The following is a 25,187-nucleotide window of genomic DNA, read 5'->3' as shown; positions in this document are numbered from 1 at the left end:
GTCCCCGTCCCCTTGCCGCCCACGGTCTGGGGGTTTCCGCGGGTGCGCTCCCTGCTTCGCCAGGGCTTTCGTTCCTTTTGAAACGCCCGTGTGATTGCTTCTTGGCCTTTCGGCTAAGATCAAGTGTGAAACGCACCTGTGGCCGTGGCACTTCCTAAGGACCCACCCCGGGGGTTGTCCGCGTCCCCCTCTCCCACCAGATCGCGTTCCCCTCGTTTATTCACTTTGCAAAGCTTTCTACGGAACTCTGGGCACTACTGGTTTTATGATGCAGCGGAGAGGCAGGTGCGTCTCCTGGGGGTTTCCGGAAACACCAAGAACCTTGCCAAAGCAGGAGCGGCCCGGCCTGGCTACGGGAGCGAGCCCCCAGTGTGACAGCCCCGAGAAGGTGGCGCCGGGCTCCACCTCGGACCGCCTTTAGCTTTCCTAGAACTGGCTTTGACCTCTACATTCATTCCAGCTCTGCAGGGGCTCGGACAGCCAGCACCGCCGGGGTCCCCTCAGGGCGCCACTGCGAGAGCGATCAGCATTTTCCCGGGTCCAAGAACCCGGCACTCTGAAACCGCAGCCTCTCTCAAACGCCAGGTCGGGCAACGGCAGCGCGGCGTGTCCCTCGCGCGACCCCGTCGCCGCGCCACGCCCCCTTCCTGTTCCCCGGAAGTGCGCGGGTAGAAACGGAAGCGCGCGCCGACTGGGGCTTGGCGCAGTAGTCCCGCGATGGTGGGGGGTGGCGGCATGGGGGGCGGCCTCCTGGAGAACGCTAACCCCCTCATCTACGAGCGCTCAGGGGAGCGGCCGGTGACGGCGGGGGAGGAGGACGAGCAGGTTCCGGATAGCATTGACGCACGCGAGATCTTCGATATCCGCCGCTGCAGGGAGCGGGCGGGGTCGCGGGGGCCTGGGGCGGGCGGTGGGGATGGGGGAGTGATGTGCAGCAACCTTTGGAGCCGTGTCGGGGCCGGGCGTCCCTGGCAGAGGGCGGCGACACGGGGTCCTTTTCCTTCACTTGCCACATCTTATTCGCTCCATCAATGATCCGGAGCATCCGCTGACCCTGGAGGAGTTGAACGTAGTAGAGCAAGTCCGGGTTCAGGTGAGTCACTCGCAGCCTCGGAGAAGGGCGGCTTGAGAGAGCCGGAGAGCCCCAGCTGGGCACCAGCGGCCACGGACACATGGGAGAGAGGGTAGTTGTGCCCATTGTGTGGATGATGAAGCCGAGGCCCAGAGAATTCGGACGCCGTGTGCAGAGTAACAAACTGAAAAGAGCGTGTCTGGCCTGGGGCCGGGTGTGACCCCCCCCTCCCTCCACATCTCCCTCCCACAACAGGTCAGCGACCCCGAGAGCACAGTGGCTGTGGCCTTCACCCCCACTATTCCGCACTGCAGCATGGCCACCCTTATTGGCCTGTCCATCAAGGTCAAGCTTCTGCGGTCCCTTCCCCAGCGTTTCAAGGTCAGTGGCATCCGAGTCCCCTGCGGTGAGACAGGCGCCAGGGTCTGTAACTGGAGGAAGGGGCACAAAAGGGCGTGAACATGGACAAGACCTCGGGGTGGGGCCTGGAAGGATCTCACAGACGTGTGGAGTGTGGCGGCCAGCGCAGTAGACAGCTGTGAAAGGTCTGGCCAGTGGGCCTCTGAGTCAGCAGTGGGTGACCAGTTCTTCGGAGTGGCTGTGGGTGAGATTCGGCTTTAACAGAAGGACCGGGACCCAGAGCTATGATTAGGAGGAAGGGTCGGCTGGAGGGCCGTGGGGGCGGGGCAGAAGGGTGGGAGCTGCGTGGGTGTTCAGGCTCCGGTTGTCTCCTTCCCAGATGGACGTGCACATTACTCCAGGGACCCATGCCTCTGAGCACGCGGGTAAGTGGGGGCTGGCAGCGCGGGCGGCAGCCTGGGGCCCCAGCCCGCGTGAGGCTTTCCCCTCGCCACGGTGGCTTTGAGGGTGAGATCGCAGGAATGCAGTTGCCAGAGACCTCTCAGTGAAAGTGGTGGCCCAGGCCAGCGCTGGGCTAGCAGGGGCAGCCAGGTGGGAGGGATCCCAAGAGGGCAGAGTAGATGTGAGCTCAGGAGGTTGGGGACCCGGGAAGGAGGCGCCTTGTTGATGGGGACGCAGCCTATACCCGGTCCCAGAGGTGAGCGCGCCTGACGCTCTGACCCACCTTCCCACTCCCTCCCTCCCTCCCTCCCACAGTGAACAAGCAGCTTGCCGATAAGGAGCGGGTGGCGGCCGCGCTGGAGAACACGCACCTGCTGGAGGTTGTCAATCAGTGCCTGTCAGCTCGCTCCTGAGCCTGGCTGCCGGCCCCGACTTACCACGTCTGCCCCCAGCTCCGTGCAGAGTGCACAGCCGTTTGTTCAGTTACTGACAGTGAGAAGCTAATGTTTTGCATTTTGTAATAAACCCTTAATTTATATTCGTTTCCCAACATGCCTTGGCATCTTTCATTGTGATGGACTCTTTTGGACTTTGGGAAGGGACAGTGATGGCGAGTGCAGAGAGAATCAGTGAGGTACAGTTTATTTATCTGTAAAATCTCTCCCAGTACTTTGATGAGGAAGAGCTGCAAGTGTAAAAAAAAGGGGGGGGAGGAGGGAGGAATGGGGAAGGGTGGATTAAGAGGTTAAAGGGCTGCCTGCGACCCTGGGATCCCATTTGAGTGCTGGTTGGAGCCCCAGCTGCTCCCTGGGAAAGCAAAGGAAGATGGCTCAGGTGCTTGGCCCCTGCCACCATGTGGGAGAGAGGAAGCCAGATGGGGTTCCGGGCTCCTCACTGCAGCCTGGCCCAGCGCACACTTTTGTGGCTGCTTGAGGAGTGAACCAGCGATGGAAGATTATCTGTCTTTCTGCCTTTCAAATAAATAAATAAATCTTTAGAAAAAGAAGAAAGGAAGGAATTGAATACTTACCACGACCAATAAATTCAGCTCTTCACTGACATGTTGCAATACTGGCCGTGTCTATGTGTGAATATATAAATATAAATGCATTTGAGGATTAAGCTGCAGAAACGTATCCTGTGTCTGTAAGAGTGAGCCTGTATAACTACCATGGCTCTCATCCAAATTCCGAGCATCCTCAATAGCCATTTTAGACCCAGTCACTGCGGCTGGCGCTGTGGTGCAGTGGGTTAATGCCCTGGCCTGAAGCGCTGGCATCCCATATAGGCGCTGGTTCAAAACCCGGCTACTCCACTTCCGATCCAGCTCTCTGCTGTGCCTGGGAAAGCAGTAGAAGATGGCCCAAGTCCTTGGGCCCCTGCACCCACGTGGGAGACCCGGAAGAAGCTCCTGGCTCCTGGCTTCAGATCAGCGCAGCTCCGGCTGTTGCAGCCAGTTGGGGAGTGAACCATCAGATGGAAGACCTCTCTCTCTCTCTCTGCCCTCTATGTAACTCTTTCAAATAAAATAAATAAATCTTAAAAAAAAAAAAAAAAGACCCAGTCATGTGGATAGCCCCCAAATGTCATTCACAGGTTTTTGGTTTTTAATTCAGGCTCCAGGTATATATACTGTGTGTGGTTATCTCCCTTTAGCCTCTTCTAGAATTTTCTCTCCATCCCTGCCTTTGTCTTTCTTGACACTGACTTTTTGGACAGTCCGGGTGAATTGTCTCGGAGAAGTCCCACAGTCTGGTGTGTTCCTTTGTGTGTTTCCTGTAAGCCTGGAGTTGGTCCGAAGGCCTGAATGAGTTTGGGTCTGAGTGTTTTTGATGAGCCCCCTGCCTGGTGGTACCACATGTACAGTGCCAGCTTGTTCTGCTCTTGGTGGTGTTCATCGCCCTCTCCGTCAGCCCTTCTGGAGCTGCCTGGGTGGCCGGGGAAGCTCAGCACCGGGTAGCGGTTGCTCCGGTCTGGGGCCTCTGCCTCTCCCCAGCCCGTGCTGAGTGCGCTTGCTCACCTGAACATTGTGAGCTTAGCCCTTGGCTCAGCCAGTTAGGAGGCCTTTCCCCAGGCTCCTGCCTCCGGATCCCTGCCTCACTCTAAGGATAAGCGGGATGTCAAGAGCCCCTGCCCCGTCCCCTCACCGCCGAGGCTCAGATGCCAGTGTGAGCAGAGACCTCCAGGAGCCGCAGAGGGAGCCTGGGCACTTGACAAATCTAGTCTTAGGATCCCGCCTGCAACACAGCCTGTCTGTCCCGAGAGTGGGCACGTGGCCCAGGACTTTATATCTACCATCCAGTCACTTTTCCATCCGGTCCTGTGTGGTGGTTACTATTCTTTTGCCTTAAAAAAAAATATTCAAGGCAGAGAGACATTGCATCCACTGGGGCACTCCACAAATGCCCACAACAGCCGGGGCTGGGCCAGGCTGAAGCCAGGAGCCTGGAGCTCATTGTTGGTCTCCCACATGGGTGGCAGGGACTCCGGTCCTGCAGCTTATCTCCTGCTGCCTCCCATGGTGAGCAGAGCTGGGACTCGAACCCAGAGACTCTTATATGGGAAGTGGGCGTCCCAGTCAGCGTCCCAGCTGTTGCCCCAGGCTGCTATTCCTTTTTAGCCCCAAATTGCAGGTGAGGAAGTGGGCTTCTAGGATACATACTGCACACCTGACTGCCGGCTGAAGAGCACAGGGGAGCCCGAGCGGCTTGCGGCTTGGCAGGTGCGGCTCGGCCGGCAGGGGCCGCTGTTGCCGCCGTGGAAGGGCTAGGCCCACCCCCAGCTCCTGTTGCCACCCAGCCGGCTGTGGGGAGGGAGCGCTTCATCTTAGCTCTGTGAGAGACGAAGCTGTCAGCCTGTGTCGCTCAGTTTCTTCATCATAGTCATGCCAGTCACGGGGGGTGCTATGTCAGGGGTGAAGGCCTTGTACCCCCATTTCTGCAGACGAAGAGGCAGCGTGAGCAGCCTGGGTGACCAGGCCCAGGGAGCCTTCCCCAGCACCAGGCCCCATCACATGGGCACCTCTGCCCTTGCAGCCCCCGTCTCTGCTGAGCTGGGGGTGAGACAGGGGTCATGGGGGAGGCAGGTGTCGCTGAGTCATTCCGCCGGCCCTCCTGGCAGCCAAGCTGTGGTGAGCGAGGGCCACCAAACTGCTCATGCCACAGCTGTATATCACATAGTCCGCTTGACTCATCCGTGCTTGGCCCCCTTTGTAGGGACACCATCTGTGCATACTGGGCCAGCGCCCAGGGAACCTTCTGGAAGCCCAGCTGCTGTGTGAGGGTACGGAGGGGTGGTGAAGTTTAAGCTTGAAACCGTGCACCAGGTATTGTCTGACTGCTGTTTCTGGCCTGTGATCCCTCAAGGCCTTGGTCACCAGGTCTACAAAGTGGGAACAGCACATCAGGGCTAAGTGAGATCAAGCGGGGATTAGGTGACAGGTAGGGACATGCCCAGCTCTATGTGTTTTCACTCATCATCCTGTTCCCAGCACCCCAGCACCCCAGCACAGGGCTGGTACACAGTAGGTCTTTAGTACAGGGTGAATGAATGAGTGAATTGATCCTTAGAGCAGAGGCCCTGGGCATGGGGGCTGTGTTATGATGAGGGTGGGGACCCTGAAGCCCAGCCAAGTTCCCTGTGCCCACCTTTTATTGCCTGAAGGACGGGGAGAGGTATTTGCTTAGTTCCCATGATCTCTGCACCTGTCCCAAGGGCCAAGGGTGATGATAAAAGTATTCCCTTGGAGGTTTACTTTTCTCCCTGTATTTCTTAGTATTTCTGCCTTATAACAACTCCCAGGAAGACGTCTCTGACCTATCCAGGAGGACACAGCCTCAGCCAGGATGAATGGACATCCTGAAACAGCTGGCAGGGGGGCAGAGCAGGGGTGTGGCGCTCGGGCTGTCCTAGGTGAGCGCAGCCTATTCCTCATGGGCATGCAAGTTCAAAAGCTCAGAGTTAGGAGGACCTGGGGGTGGGAGTGGGGGCATCTCAAGGTCGTGTGCTGGTGTTGGTCCCGAGGGTTCCTGGCCATACCAAGGCTCATGCTGAGCGGCTCTGGCTCGTGGGGCAGCCAGCAGAATGCCTGGGGTCTGAGTGGCTCTTTGTGGATGTAGTTCCCTTGGCAATGAAGAAACACTACTGTGGTGCCGAGCTCAGATTCCCAGAGGGGAAACCCCACCCTGTTTCCCTGCAGGACCCTTTGCTGGGAAAGGCCACAGCACCCTGTTACACCACCCTCTGCCGGACACCAAGGGGCTCTTTCCAGGGGCACAGCTGCGTGTGTTGGCGGGGAGGATGGCATAGTATTAGCAGCCCAGCCAGGATTCCTGATGGGAAGCGCTGTGTGCCGGCTCTTCAGGCTCCCGTCCTCTGACAGGTGGCTGGGCTGTCATTCTCTCTTCCCACGGGACTTCATCCAGGAAGCAAGCGGCAGCATGGGGCTGTCCAGATCTCCAAGTTCCCTCCCCCATGTGGAAGGCACAATTGGGCAGACCACCCCGTGGCCCAGCTCTTATCTATTTTGGGGACCTCGTGAGTAAGAGGGCCCTCTAACCTTTACTAACCAGGCCATTGTCATTCCAAGGCCATCGTAGGTGTTGCTAAGGAAACTGATGCAACAGCCTGAGAGCCTGGACCAGGTCTCCATGACAACCTGTGACAGCTCACCAGGGTCTATCTGTGATGTCACCTGAGTCCCGAGTGGGTGCCCTCCCACTGCCGGCATACTCATCACAAACATCAGAATCCAATGGCAGTTTCCTGCCACAAAACACTTCAGCCTGTCTGTCCCCAGTGCTCACCCCAGAGATGAGCGCCCTGTGGGGCGGGACGGCTCCTGAAGCCCAGGTTATAGCTGAGCCCTCTGAGGACGGGAGAGGAGAGACTCGGCAGGCTGGAGGCAGAGCCTGCACTGGAAACCAAGCTCTCCCCTCCGCCTCCGCCCTCTGTGCCCTGGTGCCCACCCTCGGTCTGATGTGGAGGGGGACTCTGGGCAGTGCTGGCACCAAGTGGCAGCCCACTCCTGACTCTGTTCACACCCCTCCTGGGTAGGAGCCTGGACCTCCAGGCCCTGGCTGTGCCCTGCACGGCAGGCTGCCTGGGGGACTGGAGAGATGGAGGGAGGTCTTGAAGACTGTGGTGGCTGGCCCTGCTGGCATCCCAACCGCATCGGCCTGGGTTTCCCCAGCATGGGGCAGCCTCCAGCCCAGGAGCGGAGTGACCAGGAGCAGGGTCATGGCCAGGGGCAGATATTTTTAGCAGAGTTGCTGGCAGCTGCTTGGGGGGTGCTGGGAGGGAGGAGGAGCAGAGGCTGAATCCATCCTTTTCCCTTCTCCGGCAGTGTCTCCACCCCAGGTTTCAGAGCCCACACCTCGGCTGCAAAACATGGCCCCAGGGTGGCCTGCTCCCCACCCAGCCCTCACCCAGAAAGGCAGGCTCCTGAGGGAGAACTTCCGCCTCCCAGGACAGGGAGGGAGGGGAAAGGACTTGGTGTCCAAGCTAGCCCTCAATTTCGCTCCGATCTGAGTGATCCGTGGGGAGTGATTGTGCGCCCCCATAACTGCTCTACTTGCTTGGACCATGAGCCAGGACCAGGAGAGAAGGAGACCTCACTCTGAAAGGGCCAGACCTAAATCTTCCCCAGTGGGGAGCTGCCGCACTGGACACAGCTGGTCCAGTTCCCCCTGGCCCGTCCCCTCCCATCGTGCCCCAACACAGTCCCTCTCTTTCTCCCTCCTCCCTTCTCCCCCTCGCCCCCCCTCTCAAACACAATCACACCAAGCCCCGGCAGCTCTCCGCCCCGCCCCTGGAGGGCGGGGGGGGGGGGGGGGCTCAGTGTGAGGTCCCAGGAGGAGGGTGGGGATTCCCCGGGCGGGGGTGGACACGTCAGCCCCCGCAGCGGCGTGGGCCGGAGGCGGGGGCGGGCAGAGGCTTAAATAAGAGGCTTCGGAACCAGCCAAGCTGAAACGGCGGCGGCCGCAGGGGCGGGTGGAGTGCTTGTGTGTGTCCGATCCCGGGTGTGCGAGGGGGTTGTATTGGAGCCCGGATCCCAGTCCTGACTGTGTCTGTGAGCGCGTGGGTGAGTGTCCTGACAGCGCGGGGTGGCCACTCCGTCTGGGTTGCGGATGGGCCGCGGGTTAGGGCTCCAGGATCCTCGTGGCGGGGAGTGGACTGTGGCGGGTCCTGGGCGCCGAGCCGCTTGCCCGACTCGAGGTTGGGCAGGGGCAGCTCGGGCCTCATCTCCCGCGCGGCTTATGTTGCCGTCCCGCTTCTCCGTCCCCCAGACGGCGTCGGACGCGATGACCCTGAACGGCGGCGGCGGCGGCGGCGGCGCGGGCGGGAGCCGCGGCGGGGGCCGAGAGCGCGAGCGCCGTCGGGGCAGCACGCCCTGGGGCCCGGCGCCGCCGCTGCACCGCCGGAGCATGCCGGTGGACGAGCGCGACCTGCAGGCGGCGCTGGCTCCCGGCGCCCTGGCGGCCACTGCGGCCGGGGCGGCGACCCAGGGTCCGAGGCTGGACTGGCCCGAGGGCTCCTCCGACTCGCTCAGCTCGGGGGGCAGCAGCTCGGACGACAGCGTGTACAAGGTGCTTTTGCTGGGGGCGCCTGGCGTGGGCAAGAGCGCTCTGGCGCGCATCTTCGGCGGAGTGGAGGACGGGCCTGAAGCAGAGGCTGCAGGTGAGGGGATGGGGTCACCCAGGCGAGGGGGCATTCCCAGGGTCGTGACAGACGGCGCGTGGGGCGTGGGGGTGGTCTGGGGCCGGGGACCTGGACCGGAGGTGGCAAATACCGCGGAACTCTGCCTTTAGAATCATGCCTCTAGCCACTCTTTTTCAAGGAGGCGAAACTAAGGGAGAAGAGAACACCTTTGGCAGGGGACGAAATACCAGCGGCGAGGGCCCCAGGGTGTGGATGCTGCAGCTCTGTGGCAAAGGCTGGGCCATCCCTCCTTGCCAGGCTGCCAGGAAGAAAACCAGAGGGAGTTTGGAGGTGGCCAAGGCCCTCAGGGGGTGTTACAGTCACTCTTGTAACTCAGCTGCTGTGGTCAGAGCCCGCAGGGTGAGGCAGCAGTGCAGGGAGCGCCCCAGCCAGGACAGGGCCTACCTGGGGGCATGTCGCTGGAGGTCATGGGTGCAGTGCCCTCCATCCCCCAGCTCCCAGCCCTGTCACCCAGCAGTGGTTTGCAAGCGGAGGGGGAGGGGCCCCTTAGGGGGAGTTGGAAGGTGTGGCCTGAGCAGGAACCCCCCCACTGTGGGGAGGGCTCTTGCGAGTCAGGTGGTAACCTGGCTGCTGACCTTCTGCCTAGGGCACACGTATGATCGCTCCATCATGGTGGACGGAGAAGAGGCGTCACTCATGGTCTACGACATTTGGGAGCAGGTAGGATACAGGCTGAGACCCAGGGTGGGGTGGCAGGGGCCTGCTGGGAGTGACGGGCTCGTGGCAGGGGCGTGAAGTCCTGGGAACCACGTGTGAGTGTGTGTGTGTGTCCTTCAGGATGGGGGCCGCTGGCTGCCCGGCCACTGCATGGCCATGGGGGACGCGTATGTCATTGTGTACTCCGTGACCGATAAGGGTAGCTTCGAGAAGGCGTCAGAGCTGCGGGTGCAGCTGCGGCGGGCGCGGCAGACGGACGACGTGCCCATCATCCTCGTGGGCAACAAGAGCGACCTGGTGCGCTCTCGCGAGGTCTCCGTGGACGGTGAGCAGGCAGCAGGTCGGAAGGGGAGGGAGGTGCTGTCCTGGGCTGTGACCCAGTCCATCTTGGCTCAGCTTGAGTGTCCGGGGATCATCAGTGACTAAAAATGTCCAGGAAGAAAACCTGGAGGGGCGGGAGGGCCGGGCAGGGGAGAGCTGCTGCCCACCCACAGGGCTGCGGGAGGCGGGACAGGACTAGAGGGAGAGCCCAACTTGCTGGGGGCGCAGGTGCCACTCAGGCCTCTCCTCGCCGGCCCCTTTAGCCCTGGCCTCACGGGTGGGCTGGGAATGCGTAGAAGGCAGTGCAGGGCACCAAGCCCGCAGGTCGGAGCCTGGATGCCAGACCCAGGCCGGTCTTGGAGTAGGCTTGACCCTGTAGCCCCCAGGACCCAGACCCTCAGAGGAGCCCAGTGGTTCCTCCTTACCCATGGCTTGGCCGTGTTGCCCCCAGGCCCCCGTCCAGGGAGCCGTCACTTCATAGACCACCATCGTGTTATGATGTCCAGTGGTAAAACGCTTAGCACTCCAACACTGTTCGGGTTTTCTTGTGTTTGCGACCTCTGCACTTCCCTTTAAATATTAGACTCCAGGTTGCTGCAGCACATTAACCAGGGGTGGGGACCCCTGATTTGGGGACTGCTTAAATGTGGGCACACTCTGTCTGTGGGGTGGCCCTCGGCCTGAGTCTCTGGGTTCTCTGTGCCTCTCGGGAAGACCCCGGCACTCCCTGCCCTTGCCTGCAGACTCCGAAGTAACAGCTGCCAAGGGCAGCTGGGGTCCGAACGGGCTCCGGAGCCACCCTACCCAACTCTGCTGACTGGCACGTGTCTGTCCCCACCCACACCAGAGGGCAGGGCCTGCGCCGTGGTCTTCGACTGCAAGTTCATCGAGACGTCGGCCGCTCTGCACCACAACGTCCAGGCCCTGTTCGAGGGCATCGTGCGTCAGATCCGGCTGCGCAGAGACAGCAAGGAGGCCAACGCCCGGCGGCAGGCAGGTGCCCGGCGGCGGGAGAGCCTCGGCAAGAAGGCCAAGCGCTTCCTGGGTCGCATCGTGGCGCGCAACAGCCGCAAGATGGCCTTCCGCGCCAAGTCCAAGTCCTGCCACGACCTGTCGGTTCTCTAGGCCCCATGGGCTGTCACCGCGGCGGGCGGATGGATGGACGAGTTGTGGTGGGCTGGCCCAGCCGGCTGCCCTAAGTGCCTCAGGACTGGCTCAGATTCTAGGACCCTCGGAGCTGCCAGCAGGCCATCCTTCACCTCATGTCATGGACAGACAGACGGACAGTGCTACCCCGGGGAGGCAGCTCCCAGTGGCTGGTGAGGGCTGGGCCCGCGGAGATGCACGTGCAGGCCCACGTGCAGCCCGAGCCGCAGCCTGCCCAGCCGCAGGGCCGGCCTGTGTGTGGGGAGAGGCCTCGGCCTTTTTCTCACCGTGGCGGGAGCTGTTGGGTGTGCTGGCTATTTGTTTACATGAGATTTTTTTTTGTAATAAAGATTATTTCCTGATAGGTCACGGCTGTCAATTCTGTGTTGACCTCGAATCCAGGGGCTTCAGGAGCAGGAACTGAGGGATGGAGGCTCTCTGCCCTGCCCTAACATGAGGCTTTGTCCGTCCTTGTATTTGGGTCCAGATACAGCCGGCCGGACCCAGGGGTGGTTGGGGAGTGGGGCCTGGATGGGGAGACCCAGCCCCTCCTAGCCCCTGTCATCCAGATCCTGCTTTACTTGGGCCTGATGTCTCCCAGTGGATGAAGGCTTTGGTCACTTCACTGTAGAGTTCGGCCTCGGGCCACGTGGATGCAGGTGACATCACTTCTCTGGCTCTGCCAAAGCAGCCACAGGAGGGACTCAAAATCCAATCAATCTGTAGCAGGCTGATCTTGAAGTCGGTCATTTTGTATGGCCTGCAGATGATGTTATAAATACCCAAATGGGGGCTGGCGCTATGGTGTAGCGGGTTGGACGGCCGCCTGCAGCGCCAGCATCCCATATGGGCACCGGTTCGAGACCCAGCTGCTGCACTCCCTGTTCAGCTGTCTGCTGTGGCCTGGGAGAGCAGTAGAAGATGGCTCAAGTGCTTGGGCCCTTGCACCTGTGTGGGAGACCTGGAAGAAGCTCCTGGCTCCTGGCTTCAGATCGGCGCAGCTCCAGCCATTGCGGCCAATTGGGGAGTGAGCCATCGGATGGAAGTCCTCTCTCTCTCTCGCCCTCTCTCTCTCTGCCTCTCCTCTCTCTCTATAACACTGACTTTCAAATAAATAAATATTTTTAAAAATACCCAAATGGCCCTTGACAGAAAAAAGATTCCTCACTCCTGCTTTACATAAAGGGAAACTGAGGCTGCCCAGCAGAGCGCGCCCTGCCTTGGTTATCACACCCAGTCAAGAGCCCTGGGCATGGCTCCAGGGCTGGTGCCTCTGCCCTGCTCTTTCCCCAGGGGCTAGGGGATGGGGGAGGCTTTGGAGACTTCCAGGCAGGACAGGAGGCAGCAGGTCAGCGGGAGAGGGTGAGGAGGGATGAGGGTGCCCTCTCGGGTGGGCGTGACCCCGGGAGCCTCCTCCGCCTTCCCACTGAGGGGGCAGAGGGAGCTCTCAGCTTCTTACCACTGTGAGTGCAAGGCCAGGACATCCAGAGCTGAGCCGCCACATCCCATGGCTAATGTGGATTTGTGAGAGTGAGTGTCTGTGCGCGCCTGGTGGGAGGTGTGCCTGTCTCCCCAGCCATGCCCAGGAAAGGCAGCAGACGGGTGCCTGCGAGCGAGCTCACCCACAGTAATCCTCCCTGATCCCTGATTTCATGTTCCATGCATTCAGTTACCCGTGACTGGCCACAGTCTGAAAACATTACATGGAAAATTCCAGAAGTCATTCGTACCTTGTAAGTGGAGTGCTATTCTGAGTCATGTGACGAGATCTCGCGCTGTCCTGCTCTGTCCCTCCCTGAATGGGAATCAGCCCTGTGTGCAGTGGATCCACGCTGTACGTGCTACCCTCCTGGTAGTCACTTGGTAACCGTCTCACAGTGTCTATGTTCCAGCCGCCCCTGTCTCCCTTCCTAGTGGCCCCACAGCCCAGGAGGACTCAGGTTGGTGATTCGTATGTGTCAAGAGAGGCAGTGATGGCTTCCTTTCATTGAAAAAGTGAACTACATCAGAGGCGCACGCATACAGGAAAGCACATGGTATTTATAGGGTCGGGCACTCTCCGTGGTCTCTGTACCCACTGGGGTTCTTGGGACATACCCTCCGAGGATGGGGGGGACTGCTGTGCACGGCTTTGGTCCCCGTTTAGTGATAGGTGGGAAGTGGCTGAGTGAGGACTGCCCACTATGAAGACTAGAGGCAGCACAGGGCCAGGGAGGGTTCAGGCCAAGACCCAGACACACATTCATTCCATTTATTCATTCTGCAGCCCCCTAGGAGCCCTCGCAACCTGAACCCTGATTGCAGCTCCACCCACGGCCAACCGCAGGGGTGCGGGCTGATCCTCCGTGTGTGGGTCGGGGCAGGCGCCTCTAAGACACCCACCCGCCCTCCAGAGGTTGCTGCTGCCACCACCCCAACATACTCTGTAGAGAGGGCGGTGCTCTCAGAGCAGGGGGAGGTTCCCAAGGGCCTTCCTGGCTCTGTCACTTAATTGGCTGTGTGACTCCCAGCAAACCACTGAGCCTCTCTGTGCCCCCAGGGTGTGAGGAGGTGGAACACAGAAGATACGTGCTTGGAGCAGTGCCCAGTGCACGGCGGGAGCCCAACACCCCCTGCCGCTGCACGGCTCCAGGCTGGGGCCACTGAGGGGTACTGGCCCAGCCTCCAGCCTGAGACACACACACACAAGCTGGCTTTGAGCCCTGCCACCCCCGCCGCTGCACGGCTCCAGGCTGGGGCCACTGAGGGGTACTGGCCCAGCCTCCAGCCTGAGACACACACACACAAGCTGGCTTTGAGGCAGGGGCCTGTGGAGTGAATAAAGAACTCACGAAGGAACGTGAACCTTGGCCTGGAGCCTTCAAAGGAACGTTACCCCCCCCCCACACACACACACACACCCAACCAGCAGAGGGAAGGACCTGGGGAGGCCATGGGACGCTCCAAGCACGGAGAGGGACTGGAGATCAGGACCCCACCCCCTCCCCTTGTCTTGGACTCCCAGCCCCAGAAGCTGCTCCCGGGTCTGCCTGGCTGCCTGCACTGCGGGGAGGCCCCGGCCGGCCCTGCAGCTCTCTCAAGGTCACCTGAGCTGGCTCACTCCTCTCGGCGGCACGAGGCAGCCCAGCATCCCAGCGCTGTGAGTGTGCAGGGGCCAGGGTGAGGCCTTGGGAAGCAACCCTGCAGTCCCATCTGGGGATAATCTGGAGTCCCTCATACCCAGTCCCGGTCACCACTGCTCGCCCACGGGGGGCTTCCTGGGATGGGATTATTTGAGCTGAGCAGATGAAGAAGCTGGAAGGGCATTCCAGGTCAAAGGAACAGAGTGTGCAAAGGTGCAGCGGTGGGTGCCGGTGCACAGGGGAGACATGGGACAGAGTCTGGAGCCACAGAGAAGTTGTGTTCAAGCCCAGAGGGCTAAGGAGTACCCACTGGGCCGTGGCAGGGGCTGGGGAGTGCCTGGAGAATGATCTGCCCACCTCCCAGGGCTGGCAGTCACGGACGCTGGGCAGCAGCGCCTCGCTCTCCAGAGTCAATGAGTAACTGGGGGCCTGGGCGGGGCCAGGCCCGCTGCTGTGGGCCCAGTGGCATTTTGCCACCCGTGAGCTAGCGTGGCCGGACCGCCTACCCTGCTCAAGTGTCCACCTTGGCGAACCCCACCTGGCCTGGCCTGGCCAGAGCTCCCTGGAGAAGGAGCCCTGTCCCCTGGCAGCTGGACCGAGGGAGCCCGCCTTTGGCAGGAGTGGGTGAGGGGCTGGCAGCAGAGCAGGGAGGGCCGAGGCTGGGGTTGGTGGGCAGGAAGAGAAACGCCACCCTGTCCTCCCGCGGTCTGGGAAGAACTCCCAGGGACCCTTCTTGGACTGGAGTCCACACTCCGGGGGCCCGGGCTCCACGTCCAGGGGGTGGCAGTGGGAGGCAGGACAGCCCCGGGCACCCTGAGCCAAGAGTCCTCTACAACAAGCAGACTCCTCCTGGGCGCGAGTCCTCCATGACCTTGGCCGGGCCCTGCCCTTCAGGCCTTGCCTGTAACAGGAAGTGACCCTCAGAGTCGTCTTCTCGGCGTCAAGCTTGTGAGGCTTGGGGGGGCCGCTGAGAAGTCACCACTTGGGGTGTCTTTGCTGCTGAGGCTGTGGTGGGACGAAGACCAAGGTCTGGTGGCGAAACTCCTGGGAGGGGCCTTGCAAGAGCGGGGCCGAGGCACAGGGCAGCTGGCCTGGAGCTGCAGGTGCCCCGGGAGCCCCAGGGCCTTCATGGCGGTGGGGGTGGGAGGAGGGGAGGCCGCTCTACAGCGAGCCCCTCTGGCTGTGTGGGTGGGATGGAAGTGGCTGGATCCTCACCGCCGTGTCCCTCAGGCCCGTCCTGACCATGGTCCCTGCCTGGCTGTGGTTGCTCTGCTTCTCTGTCCCTCAGGTGAGCTGAGCCCTGCCCCCTTCCTCCAGACCATGGCCTTGGCACCCCCGCCCCCAGCTCCACCAGACCAGTTGCCCTGACCACTGCAGTACTGGGGGGGAGTGGGGGTTCAGACTGCGTCACGGGCCTGTTATGGGCACGGAAAGTCAAAGGTCAGAGTGTGGAGGGAGCAAGGTAGGGCCAGGCCTGGGGAAGGGACAGAAATCCCGGCAGCCACACAGAAAGGCGGGCCCTGGTGACAAAGCGGGGCTCCTCTCCCAGGCCCTCGCGGAGGTGTCGCCTACCACGCTGCACGTGGAAGTCCCGGAAAACTACGGCGGAAATTTCCCTCTGTACCTGACCAAGGTGAGCACCCCCAGGACCCCTCGTCCCCTCTTGCTCAGGCTGCTTTCTCCACAGCGCCTGGGAGAGGGAGGGGGACTGCCAGGAGCTGATCCCGGGGCTTCACAGTATAGCACGCGATCTCGTTGGCGAGTTTCCTGGGGAGTGCCGGGGGCAGGGCCGAGAGCTCTGGCTTTGCAGCCCAGCCCTGTGTCTCACCTCTGCATAACATCAGACGAAGGCCTGCCCTCCCTGAGACTCAAATGGGGGCCCTGGTGGAGGAGGCCTCCCCCAGGCCCAGCATCCGCTTCCTATCCCACCAGCTGCCGTGGCCCCACAAGGAGGCTGGAGGCCGGGTGGTGCTGTCGGGTGACTCGGGCGTGGCAGCCGAGGGCCCCTTCGCTGTGGAGGCAGAGTCTGGCTTCCTGCTGGTGACCAGGGCCCTGGACCGAGAGGAACAGGCAGAGTACCAGATACAGGTAGGGCTGGGCCCGGCGCTGCGGAGAGCAGGCCAGGCACAGCCGGGCACTGACCGCCCTGTCCTGCCAGGTGACCCTGGAGGCTGAAGATGGGCATGTCCTCTGGGGTCCGCAGCCTGTGACGGTGCGCGTGAAGGACGAGAATGACCAGGTGCCCCAGTTCTCCCAGGCCCTCTACAGCGCCCGGCTGAGCCAGGGCACCAGGCCTGGTGAGTGGCCAGGACAGTCAGCCTGCAGCACGTGCCAGCGGGGTGAAGGGATGGCAGAGAACAAAGAGACAGTGGGCACAGGGCCAGGGCAGTGAGGGCCCAAGCTGTCCCCTCTTGCTTCTGTCCCCTGTTGTCTCTGCTGAGGGCCCCATCCACTCTCGGTCTTAGTTTGCTCATCAATGAAGTGGTGTGAAAAGCTGTGGCTCACTTCCAGAGTCCTGATATGATGGGTATGGAAAGAGCGACCAGGGAGACCCATCCCCACCCCAACCCCCATCCCTTATAGTTTTCCTTCTTCCCACACACCAGGCGTCCCCTTCCTCTTCCTCGAGGCTTCGGACGGGGATGAACCGGGCACAGCCAATTCAGATCTTCGATTCCACATCCTGAGCCAGACCCCTGCCCAGCCTTCCCCAGATGTGTTCCGGCTGGAGCCTCGCCTAGGGGCTCTGGCCCTCAGCCCGGAGGGTGAGCCTCAGCTGGGAGCCGTGGGGAGGGAGGGCCATTTAAACCTGCGGAGGGGCATCTGAGCTGTAAGAGGATGGCAGGGAGCTTTCGAGATGGGGGAGGAGCGCTGGGCACTCTGGGTGGAGAAAGCAACCAGAGCAGGAGGCCGTGCCTGGCCCACGCAGGAGGCAGGACCGTGTACACAGTCAGGCAGTGGGGCGAATGGGCTGCCTTGGCACCAGTCTGCACACCCCAGGGGAACAGCCTGAGGGGGTTTAGCCTAGGATGTTCCTGGGAGCCCTCAGGAGAGAGCTGGCCCCAGGAGTTCAGACCAGAGGCAGGGACTGGGCTGGGAAGAAAAGTGAATCCCTCATCCGCCCGGGCAGCCAGCCTCTCACACATCTACTCCCCAGCCACCCACGCTGGGTATCTGACACTAACTCATCCAACACTTTCTTGTCCTCATGCCCGAACCCTGCTCCAGGCACCGAGTCAGCAGCCCCAGGGTCCAACCCATCACCTTCCCATCTCTCCCCCTTCCCACCCTGATCATCCCCCTCCCCTCCAGTCCACCCACAATTCACTGTGTTATTAGCTATGGAAGGGACTTTGCAAACTTAAGTCCTGGCTGGGCGCTCACAAGTCCAAGTGAGTCTCCCCAGCACCTGCTGTATGCCTGATGGGTGCTGGTGACTTGCTGAGAAGGACTTCCTGGCTGCTACTGCTGGCCTGCTGCCCAGCTGACCACCCCTCCTTCTCTAGGGAGCGCTGGCTTTGACCATGCCCTGGAAGGGCCCTACCAGCTTTTGGTACAGGTCAAAGACATGGGTGACCAGGCCTCAGGCCACCAGGCCACTGCCACTGTAGAGATCTCCATAGTAGAGAGCACCTGGACACCCCTAGAGCCTGTCCACCTGGCAGAGAACCTCAAAGTCCCGTACCCACACCACCTTGCCCAGGTGAGTAAGCGGGTGCTACAGGGGGCCCGTTTGGGAGGTGGGTCTGGGGCCCAACTTGACCCCTGCTCCTCCTTCCACTCTTCCCATCACTCCGCACCACGAGCGAGATGGTTATGGCCCTGGGACCAAGCCCACGGGCCCTCGCCAGCCATCCTCTGGTGGCTGCGACTCTATACTCTGACCTCACCCAAGCCTGCCCAAGATTTCCTTAGAGAGAACGGCTGCCACCTCGAGCTGCCGTGGGGATTGTCACCCAGGCCAGGAATGTCTCGGGCTCCTCCGGGAACTCCCTGGGATCAGGCCCAGGCTGAGAGGGCAGAAAATAAAATCACCCGGTGATTCAGGCTCTTGGGGCAGAGTCCACGTGGGGACCAAGGCAAGGCCCCTGTGGTCTTGCCGACAAGTGCCCCTCACAGAAGGACCCCACCTGGGCTGCAGGCTGAGGAAGGGAAGTACACTGCCAGGGGTCCAGGCTCCTCACCCAGGAATCTGTCGGGGCACAGGGGATGACCCAGATCATTCCCGACCCTTGGCCTTGGGTGCCTTCGTTCCGTGTCCCCCCAGGTCCACTGGAGTGGGGGGGATGTACACTACCGCCTGGAGAGCCAGCCCCCTGGGCCCTTTGATGTGGACACAGAGGGGAAACTCTATGTGACCGGGGAGCTGGACCGTGAAGCCCAGGAGCAGGTGAGGGGAGCCGGGGAGCAGACGGGGATGTGCTTGGTCACCGCCTGCTTGGCTTTGGGGGGTTTCCATGCCCCACAGGTGCAGATACAGTGGAGAGAGTCCAGGAGAGCTGGAGCTGACCACCAGCAGAGAACCCAGAGCTGGGCCAGGCTGGAGCTGCCCTTGGCCTTGACCTAACGCCCCCTACTGCCCTCTACAGTACGTGCTCCAGGTGCAGGCTCAGAATTCCCGTGGTGAGGACTACGCAGAGCCGCTGGAGCTGCACGTGGTGGTGACGGATGAGAACGACCATGCGCCTGTGTGCCCCCCGCGAGGCCCCCCAGTCAGCATCCCTGAGCTCAGCCCCCCAGGTGGGCTACGGGCCCTGTCAGGGGTGCGGAGGTGTGGAGTCCCTGTGAACCACCCTGCCGTACTTTCTCTGGCTTGGGGTTAGATCTTAGATCTCCCAGGCCAATGTCCTTTCCCCAAACACACACACACACACACACACACACACACACAATACATCCACACACTCACACACATACATACACTCACACACATACATACATACACTCACACACATATATACACTCACACACACACACCCATTCATACACACTCACACACATACACACACAACACATACATTCTCACACAATACATACACTCACAATACATACATCCACATACATACATACATACACTCACACACACATACATACACTCACACAGATACACTCACACACATACATACACTCACACACACATATATACACTTGCACACACATACACCCATACATACACACACTCACACACATACACACACAATACATACATTCTCACACAATACATACACTCTCACATACACTCACACATACTCACACACATATATTAACATACATACATACACTCACACACATACATGCACATACATACACTCTCACACACATACACCCATACACTCACACACACACATATACACAATACATACATTCACACACATACACACTCTCTCTCTCTCTCTCTCTCACACACACACACACACACACTCACTCACCCACACAAGCTTCATTTCCACCCAGATGGAAGTGGGCGGGGCCTCCAGGCTGGGCTGTGGGCCCACGGGGTGGGTGCTGTCTGGCAGGCACGGCAGTCACCACGCTGTCGGCGGAGGATGCGGATGCCCCTGGGTCCCCCAATTCCCACGTTGTGTATCGGCTGCTGAGCCCCGAGCCCCAGGAGGGGCCCGAGGGAGGAGCCTTCCAGCTGGACCCAGCTTCCGGCAGTGTGAGCCTGGGGGCCGCCCCGCTCCTGGCTGGCCAGAACATGCTGCTGCAGGTGCTGGCCGTTGACCTCGCAGGAGCAGAGGCTGGTAAGTGTCCCGGCCCCTGCCCCACCGGCGGCTCCTGCCCCCTGCTCCTGCTGAGCCTCCCCAACGTGTCCTCTCCTGCCTCAGGCCTCAGCAGCACGTGTGAGGTTGCAGTCACCGTCACCGACGTCAATGACCACGCTCCCGAGTTCACCTCCTCCCAGGTCAGTGGAAGCAGCAGGGGGCACCTCGGGAAGGGTGCTGGGTGGGGTGTGCCCACCATCTTCCTATCGCTTCAGGTTGGGCCTGTAAGCCTCCCTGAGGACACGGAGCCCGGGACTCTGGTGGCCACCCTCACGGCCACTGATGCTGACCTTGAGCCTGCCTTCCGTCTCATGGACTTCACCATTGAGGCAGGGGACGGGGAAGGGACCTTCGGCCTGGACTGGGAGCCAGACTCGGGTCACGTCCAACTCTACCTCCTCAAGGTAGGGGGCTGGGCGGATAGAAGAGGAGCACCCACGCATGCACACACATGCACACACACGCACGTGTGCACAGGCACATACGCCTGTGCCGCACCCCAGCTCCCAGTGTGACCCAGGCCTCACCTGTTCCAGAACCTCAGCTACGAGGCAGCTCCAAGTCACACAGTGGTGGTGGTGGTGAGGAACGTGGTGGAGACGGTGGGCCCAGGCCCAGGCCCCGGGGCCACAGCCACAGTGACTGTGCTGGTGGAGAAGGTGATGCCGCCCCCCAGGTTGGAGCAGAAGAGCTATGAGGCCGACATCCCCGTCAACGCCCCAGCCGGCTCCTTCCTGCTGACCATTCAGCCCGCAGAGCCCTGGAACGGAGCCCTCAGGTGAGCCAAAAGCCCAGCCCTGACCTGGACTGGCCCTCCCATGCTCCCTAGGGATGACCCACATTACCTACAACCTGGAACATTCTTCGAGCTATGGCCAATGCCCAGGCTGTGACTCCTGGGGGAGGGGGGGTGATCAGGACTGGATGGACTGGGCAGGGCATGGAGGGGGAGTGTTTAGACCCCCGGAGAGCTCAGCTTATCCCTCGCCAAGTCCTGAAGCTGGGGACGGAGACTGGGCACCCTGGGCCCTGCTGCCGCCCCTGAGAGAGAGCCTGTGGGATGGGAGCAGATCCCACTGCTCTGGGGGTCCCTGGCACATGTGGTCTCTGTGCCCCCCTGCCCCCACCCCCTTCTCTGGGCCTCAGGTTCTCCCTGGTCAATGACTCAGAGGGCTGGTTCTGCATCCAGAAGGTCTCTGGGGAGGTGCACACTGCCCGGCCCCTGCAGGGCGCCCGGCCCGGGGACTCATACACAGTGCTTGTGGAGGCCCAGGACGCAGGTATGGCCAGGTAAAGGTGGCCTCTGGGAGGGCATGCAAAGCTCAGACAGACAGACAGACAGAGGGGCAGCACTGAGCTTCCTCCTGGGGCTCCTGGGTGGGAGAGGGGACGGGCCTGGCCTCTGCCTCCCTTCTCTGGCCACCAGCCCAGTTGGATGCTGGAACCGCTGTGATGCCCGGCTCTGTGGAGGTGAGCCGAGTGGGATGCTGAGGCCAGGTGTGGAGACCGAGGGAGGAGGCCTGGGGGAGGGTGAGGCAGGGAGGCAGGCGTGCACGGGCACTTCCATCCTGCTGGGTGCTGCCTCAACAGTGAGGGCGCAGCTATGGGGGCAGGTGGGCCTGGGGTGGCTCATAGAGAGCAAGAGGCTGGGATGGAGAGAAGGGGTGCAGTGGGGGAGAGTGGTGGGTGCAGCAGGGGGAGAGTGACTGCCTGCTGAGTGGAGGGAGCAGCCTGGGGACTCAGGCGCTCACCTCCCTACCCCGACACCCAGATGCGCCTAGGCTGAGCACCTCTGCCGCCCTGGTGATCCACTTCCTGAGAGCCCCTCCTGCCCTGGCCCTGCCGCTGGCCCCCATGCCCAGCCGGCACCTCTGCACGCCCCGCCAGGACCATGGCGTGCTCATCCCTGCCCCCAGCGAGGACCCCGACATGGCCACTGGGCACGGTCCCTACAGCTTTGCCCTTGGTCCCAACCCTACAGTGCAGCGTGATTGGCGCCTCCAGCCCCTGAACGGTGTGTGGTGGGGAAGGGGAGGGAAGCTGTGGCCAAGGCCGGGAGGAGGAAGTGGGTGTGTGTGGCGGTGGGAGCAGCCCTCAGAGGACCCGCCCAGGCTGGTGACCCTGGTTGTCTCCTGCCATCCCCACAGATTCCCATGCCTTCCTCACCCTGGCCTTGCACTGGGTGGAGCCACGTGAGCACATTGTCCCTGTAGTTGTCAGCCAGGATGCCCGGGTGTGGCAGCTCTCGGTGCGAGGTGAGGCTGGGCTCAGGTGCAGCCCCTGCGGGTGTCACTGGGGTGAATGGGGAGGGGCTGGGGACCCGTACATACTTAGAGGCTCACACGGACAGCCCTGCAGGGTACACGAATAGAACAGGTGTGATTACATACGTGGGCACACTGTGCATGTGTCAGCAGCTGGGGAGCCCTTCCCCACCATCTTTCCTCCCTCCTCCCCCTCCCCCACAGTGGTTGTGTGTCGCTGCAACACGGAGGGGGAGTGCATGCGCAAGGTGGGCCGCATGAAGGGCATGCCCACCAAGCTGTCGGCAGTGGGCATCCTCGTGGGCACCCTGGCCGCCATAGGTAATTGAGGCTGGGCTCCTGGCTGGGGGAGGGCGAGGGGTGGTTGGGGCCACAGTCACCAGACAAATGATGTCCCTTGTCCCCAGGGTGCCCCTGGGGGTGGGAGAGGAGTGTCCCCCTCTCTCCCAGTCATTCTACTCTTGCCCCTGCTATCACGTCCATCATCATCGGTGTCACGGACAGCAGCCCTGGCTGTGCCAATGTCACCACTGGCTGTGTCAGGCTCCACGCCAGGCATTTGAGGTGTGTGACCCTCTGAGCGCTTGCCCACAGCCCTGTGGGGTGGATCCTGTGAGCCCCACCCTTTGCACAGGAGCTCCCCGAGGCTCAAAGAGGTGAAGCACTTGTGCCCCAATGTGGCAAAGCTTGGTTCACTCCCCAAATGGCCTCAACAGCCAGAGCTGGGTGGATCCAAAGCCAGGAGCCAGGAGCTTCTTCCAGGTCTACCATGTGGGTGCAGGGGCCCAAAGGCTTGGGCCATGCTCCGCTGCTTTCCCAGGCCATAGCAGGGAGCTGGATTGGAAGTGGAACAGCTGGGATATGAACCGGTGTGCATATGGAGTGTCGGCACTGCAGGCAGAGGCTTAGCCTACTATGCCACAGCGCTGGCCCCTGAGAGCCTGGGTCTTTCCAGGCCAGTTTCTTCACTCCTCCTGTCCACCCTGTCCAGCCCTCCCATTGCCTTCACCCCCTGCTATTCTTCCTGGCTGGGTCTCCACTGGCTCTGATGGGCCTTCCCATGGGAAGCCCACAGGAGCAGCTCCCCTGTGTCCAGATGACCGCCACCCAACTGTCCCCCAGACAAGGGGCTGGAGCAGCCTCAGAGGTGTGAGGGCCCAGCAGGCAAAGCAGCCAGGCTTCTCCAGGCCCAGGACCATGGAGTCGCACCCAGCCCAGGCTCGGGAGTGCTGTCCCAATGCTGATGGCAGGGGAGTCCCTCGTCAAGGGCACGTCCTTCAGCTCCTGCTAGGACCTGATTCCTCCCTCTTGGGCCCCTCAGGCTTCTTCCTCATCCTCATCTTCACCCACCTGGCACTGGCAAGGAAGAAGGACCTGGATGCGCCAGCAGACAGTGTGCCCCTGAAAGCCGCCGCCTGAAGCCTGCCTCCGGCCCCCTCTGAACCCAGGGGAAAGGCCTGGCCCCGAGATCCTCCACCTGCCCTCGGGGGGCGGCACCGTCCCCAGACACGTCCCCAGTGCCTGAGCACTGACGTCACGGCTGCCTGGGAGAATTCCAGACAGTGGCTTGTTTGCCCAGTAATAAAGCCTCAGAGCTGGGCTGGGCCCATCAGGACCGCTGTGCCCTCCACACCTTTCCATCTGCTGCCACAGAGAATGGTCTGGGAGGTACCCTGTGGGGTGAGATTGTGGGGCCACAGCAAGATAAGTCGCTTCTGTGGGCATCCAGAGCCGACCGACCGCAGCCCCTGCACAGGTTGACCCTGCAGGCGATGGTCAAGGACGGGTGTCTTTCAGGTGTCATTTCTGGATTTTTCTGGCAACACTTTCCTTCGAAAGGGCACAAGCTTGGGAGTCTGAGCCGTCCGGTCATGTGTGAGCACAGTCATGTCCCTGTGCCCAGGTCACCTGCGTGTGGGGGTGGGCAGAGGTCCCTCAGTCTCTGGAGGGGCCTGGGTAGGAACCTTGAGCTAGGCCCCAGGAGGCTGGAGCAGGAGAGGTGAGGCCACGGTGCTCCCGTGCAGGCTCCAAGGTGATCATGCCCATGGGGTCATCTGCAGAGACTCAGGGGAGAAGAGTCACTCTGATGGACACCACTGGAGTGGGGCCAGGAGCCCTAAGCTCACCCTGGAGCCGTGCCTGCCCCAGGTGGACGCCTGGCCGCAGCCCAAGGTTAAACCGTGTCCCCAGTGCCTTGCTGAGCCCTGACAGTATCTCCCCCTGATCCTTGACTGCCCCCAGACTCGTGCTGGTCCCTCAGACTCCCTTCCCAGCAGTCTCTGGGGAGCTGGGGTGGGACCTGCTATCCTGGGCACCCTGGGCTGATGATGGTAAATCACGGGGAAGAGAGAAAAACAACCTCTGTGGGGCCCAGGCCCTATTTTTAGGAGATAATCTCTGCACTGCCAGCAGATCTGTGGGCAGGGGGCCAAGGCCGGCTGAGAGACAGGGCTGGCGTAGCCTGGGAGACTCAGCCAGGGGATGAGCCCGGAGGCTGGCCCAGGGCCTCCTGCTGGAGGCTCTGCCAACCGTACTGGCCCTGGCAGAGCTCCCTGCCCCTTCCCAGGATCTTCTTCTCGGCCTGCACCACTCAGAAGCCTTCAGAGTGCAAAGCTGTTTGCAGGAAGCCTCTCATCCAGTCTTCATCAACCTGCAAAGCCAGCTGATCAATCAGCCCCACTTCTCAGTGAGGATAGCCAAGGTCTGGGAGGCTAAGGGCTGCAGGTGGCAGCGTCAGAACCAGGGCACGGGGCGGAGCTCCCAGGCTGAGGTCCGTATTCACTCTCTGCAAGTGCCCACAGCCTTCGGCCGGTCTCTGCTCCCGTGAGATCCCCCGCAGGGCCTTAGAGATCTCCTAGGTCAGCTTCTTGTTGCAACGGTGGGAAGGTGCATTGTGGAGAGATGGGGGGACTTTCCCAGGTTCACACGGCCTGTGAGATGCAGCACCAGGGCCGGAACCACCCTGCTTTTTGGCTCCGTGTTCTGGGAGGAGGGGTAGGCAGATCGCTGGGTACGTGGCTGAGCAGGTATGTGCACAGTGGGTGGGTGGATAGATGGATGGGTGGGTCGGTGGGCACGTGGCTGGACGTGACAGGATGCGGGCACAGATGAAGGCATCGGCTCCAGACTGAGGGCTTCTCCCCCAGGCCTCCAGACCCCAGGTCCTTCCTTGGCTGTATAGACGCTAGAGAGACCCCAAAGTCCACAAGCCCCTTCCCGGGACAAGGCCTCCACAAGGTCCAAATAAGCCTCTTCTGGGATTCTCAAGGTGCGGGTTGGAGGGGAAGGGGAAGCCAGAGAGGGGCGGGGCTCGTCCTGG

The 25,187-nt window shown here is 61.5% G+C and overlaps 3 protein-coding genes across 6 annotated transcripts; all 3 read left to right on the top strand.

Moving 5' to 3' along the window:
* Positions 1 to 670: 670 nt before the first annotated feature.
* Positions 671 to 2,423, top strand: CIAO2B (cytosolic iron-sulfur assembly component 2B). The gene is made up of 5 exons (XM_089320208.1): positions 671 to 861; positions 1,016 to 1,093; positions 1,328 to 1,453; positions 1,812 to 1,857; positions 2,189 to 2,423. Exons 1-5 carry the CDS (start codon positions 718 to 720, stop codon positions 2,284 to 2,286), a joined length of 492 nt encoding a protein of 163 aa, XP_089176334.1. The 5' UTR covers positions 671 to 717; the 3' UTR covers positions 2,287 to 2,423.
* Positions 2,424 to 7,798: 5,375 nt separating this feature from the next.
* On the top strand, positions 7,799 to 11,081 carry RRAD (RRAD, Ras related glycolysis inhibitor and calcium channel regulator). The gene is made up of 5 exons (XM_051846880.3): positions 7,799 to 7,955; positions 8,161 to 8,551; positions 9,180 to 9,253; positions 9,371 to 9,575; positions 10,419 to 11,081. The coding sequence occupies exons 2-5, from the start codon at positions 8,176 to 8,178 to the stop codon at positions 10,694 to 10,696; spliced, it is 933 nt and encodes a 310-aa protein (XP_051702840.1). The 5' UTR covers positions 7,799 to 7,955; positions 8,161 to 8,175; the 3' UTR covers positions 10,697 to 11,081.
* A 3,212-nt stretch (positions 11,082 to 14,293) lies between these two features.
* On the top strand, positions 14,294 to 23,483 carry CDH16 (cadherin 16). Of its 4 annotated transcripts, none has more exons than XM_051846618.3 (18): positions 14,294 to 14,463; positions 15,070 to 15,127; positions 15,389 to 15,472; positions 15,772 to 15,927; positions 15,998 to 16,136; positions 16,446 to 16,604; positions 17,346 to 17,542; positions 18,107 to 18,229; positions 18,429 to 18,579; positions 19,356 to 19,583; positions 19,668 to 19,744; positions 19,820 to 20,008; positions 20,141 to 20,382; positions 20,751 to 20,884; positions 21,376 to 21,618; positions 21,752 to 21,859; positions 22,073 to 22,189; positions 23,190 to 23,483. In XM_051846618.3, exons 2-18 carry the CDS (start codon positions 15,083 to 15,085, stop codon positions 23,285 to 23,287), a joined length of 2,490 nt encoding a protein of 829 aa, XP_051702578.3. In that variant the 5' UTR covers positions 14,294 to 14,463; positions 15,070 to 15,082; the 3' UTR covers positions 23,288 to 23,483.
* Positions 23,484 to 25,187: the final 1,704 nt, after the last annotated feature.

Source organism: Oryctolagus cuniculus, chromosome 18 (assembly GCF_051225735.1).
Source record: "Oryctolagus cuniculus isolate XC-2025 breed Fujian yellow rabbit chromosome 18, ASM5122573v1, whole genome shotgun sequence".
Classification (NCBI taxonomy): domain Eukaryota; kingdom Metazoa; phylum Chordata; class Mammalia; order Lagomorpha; family Leporidae; genus Oryctolagus; species Oryctolagus cuniculus.
Note: the sequence above shows the minus strand (reverse complement) of the source record. Positions and strands in the feature narration are given on the sequence as shown.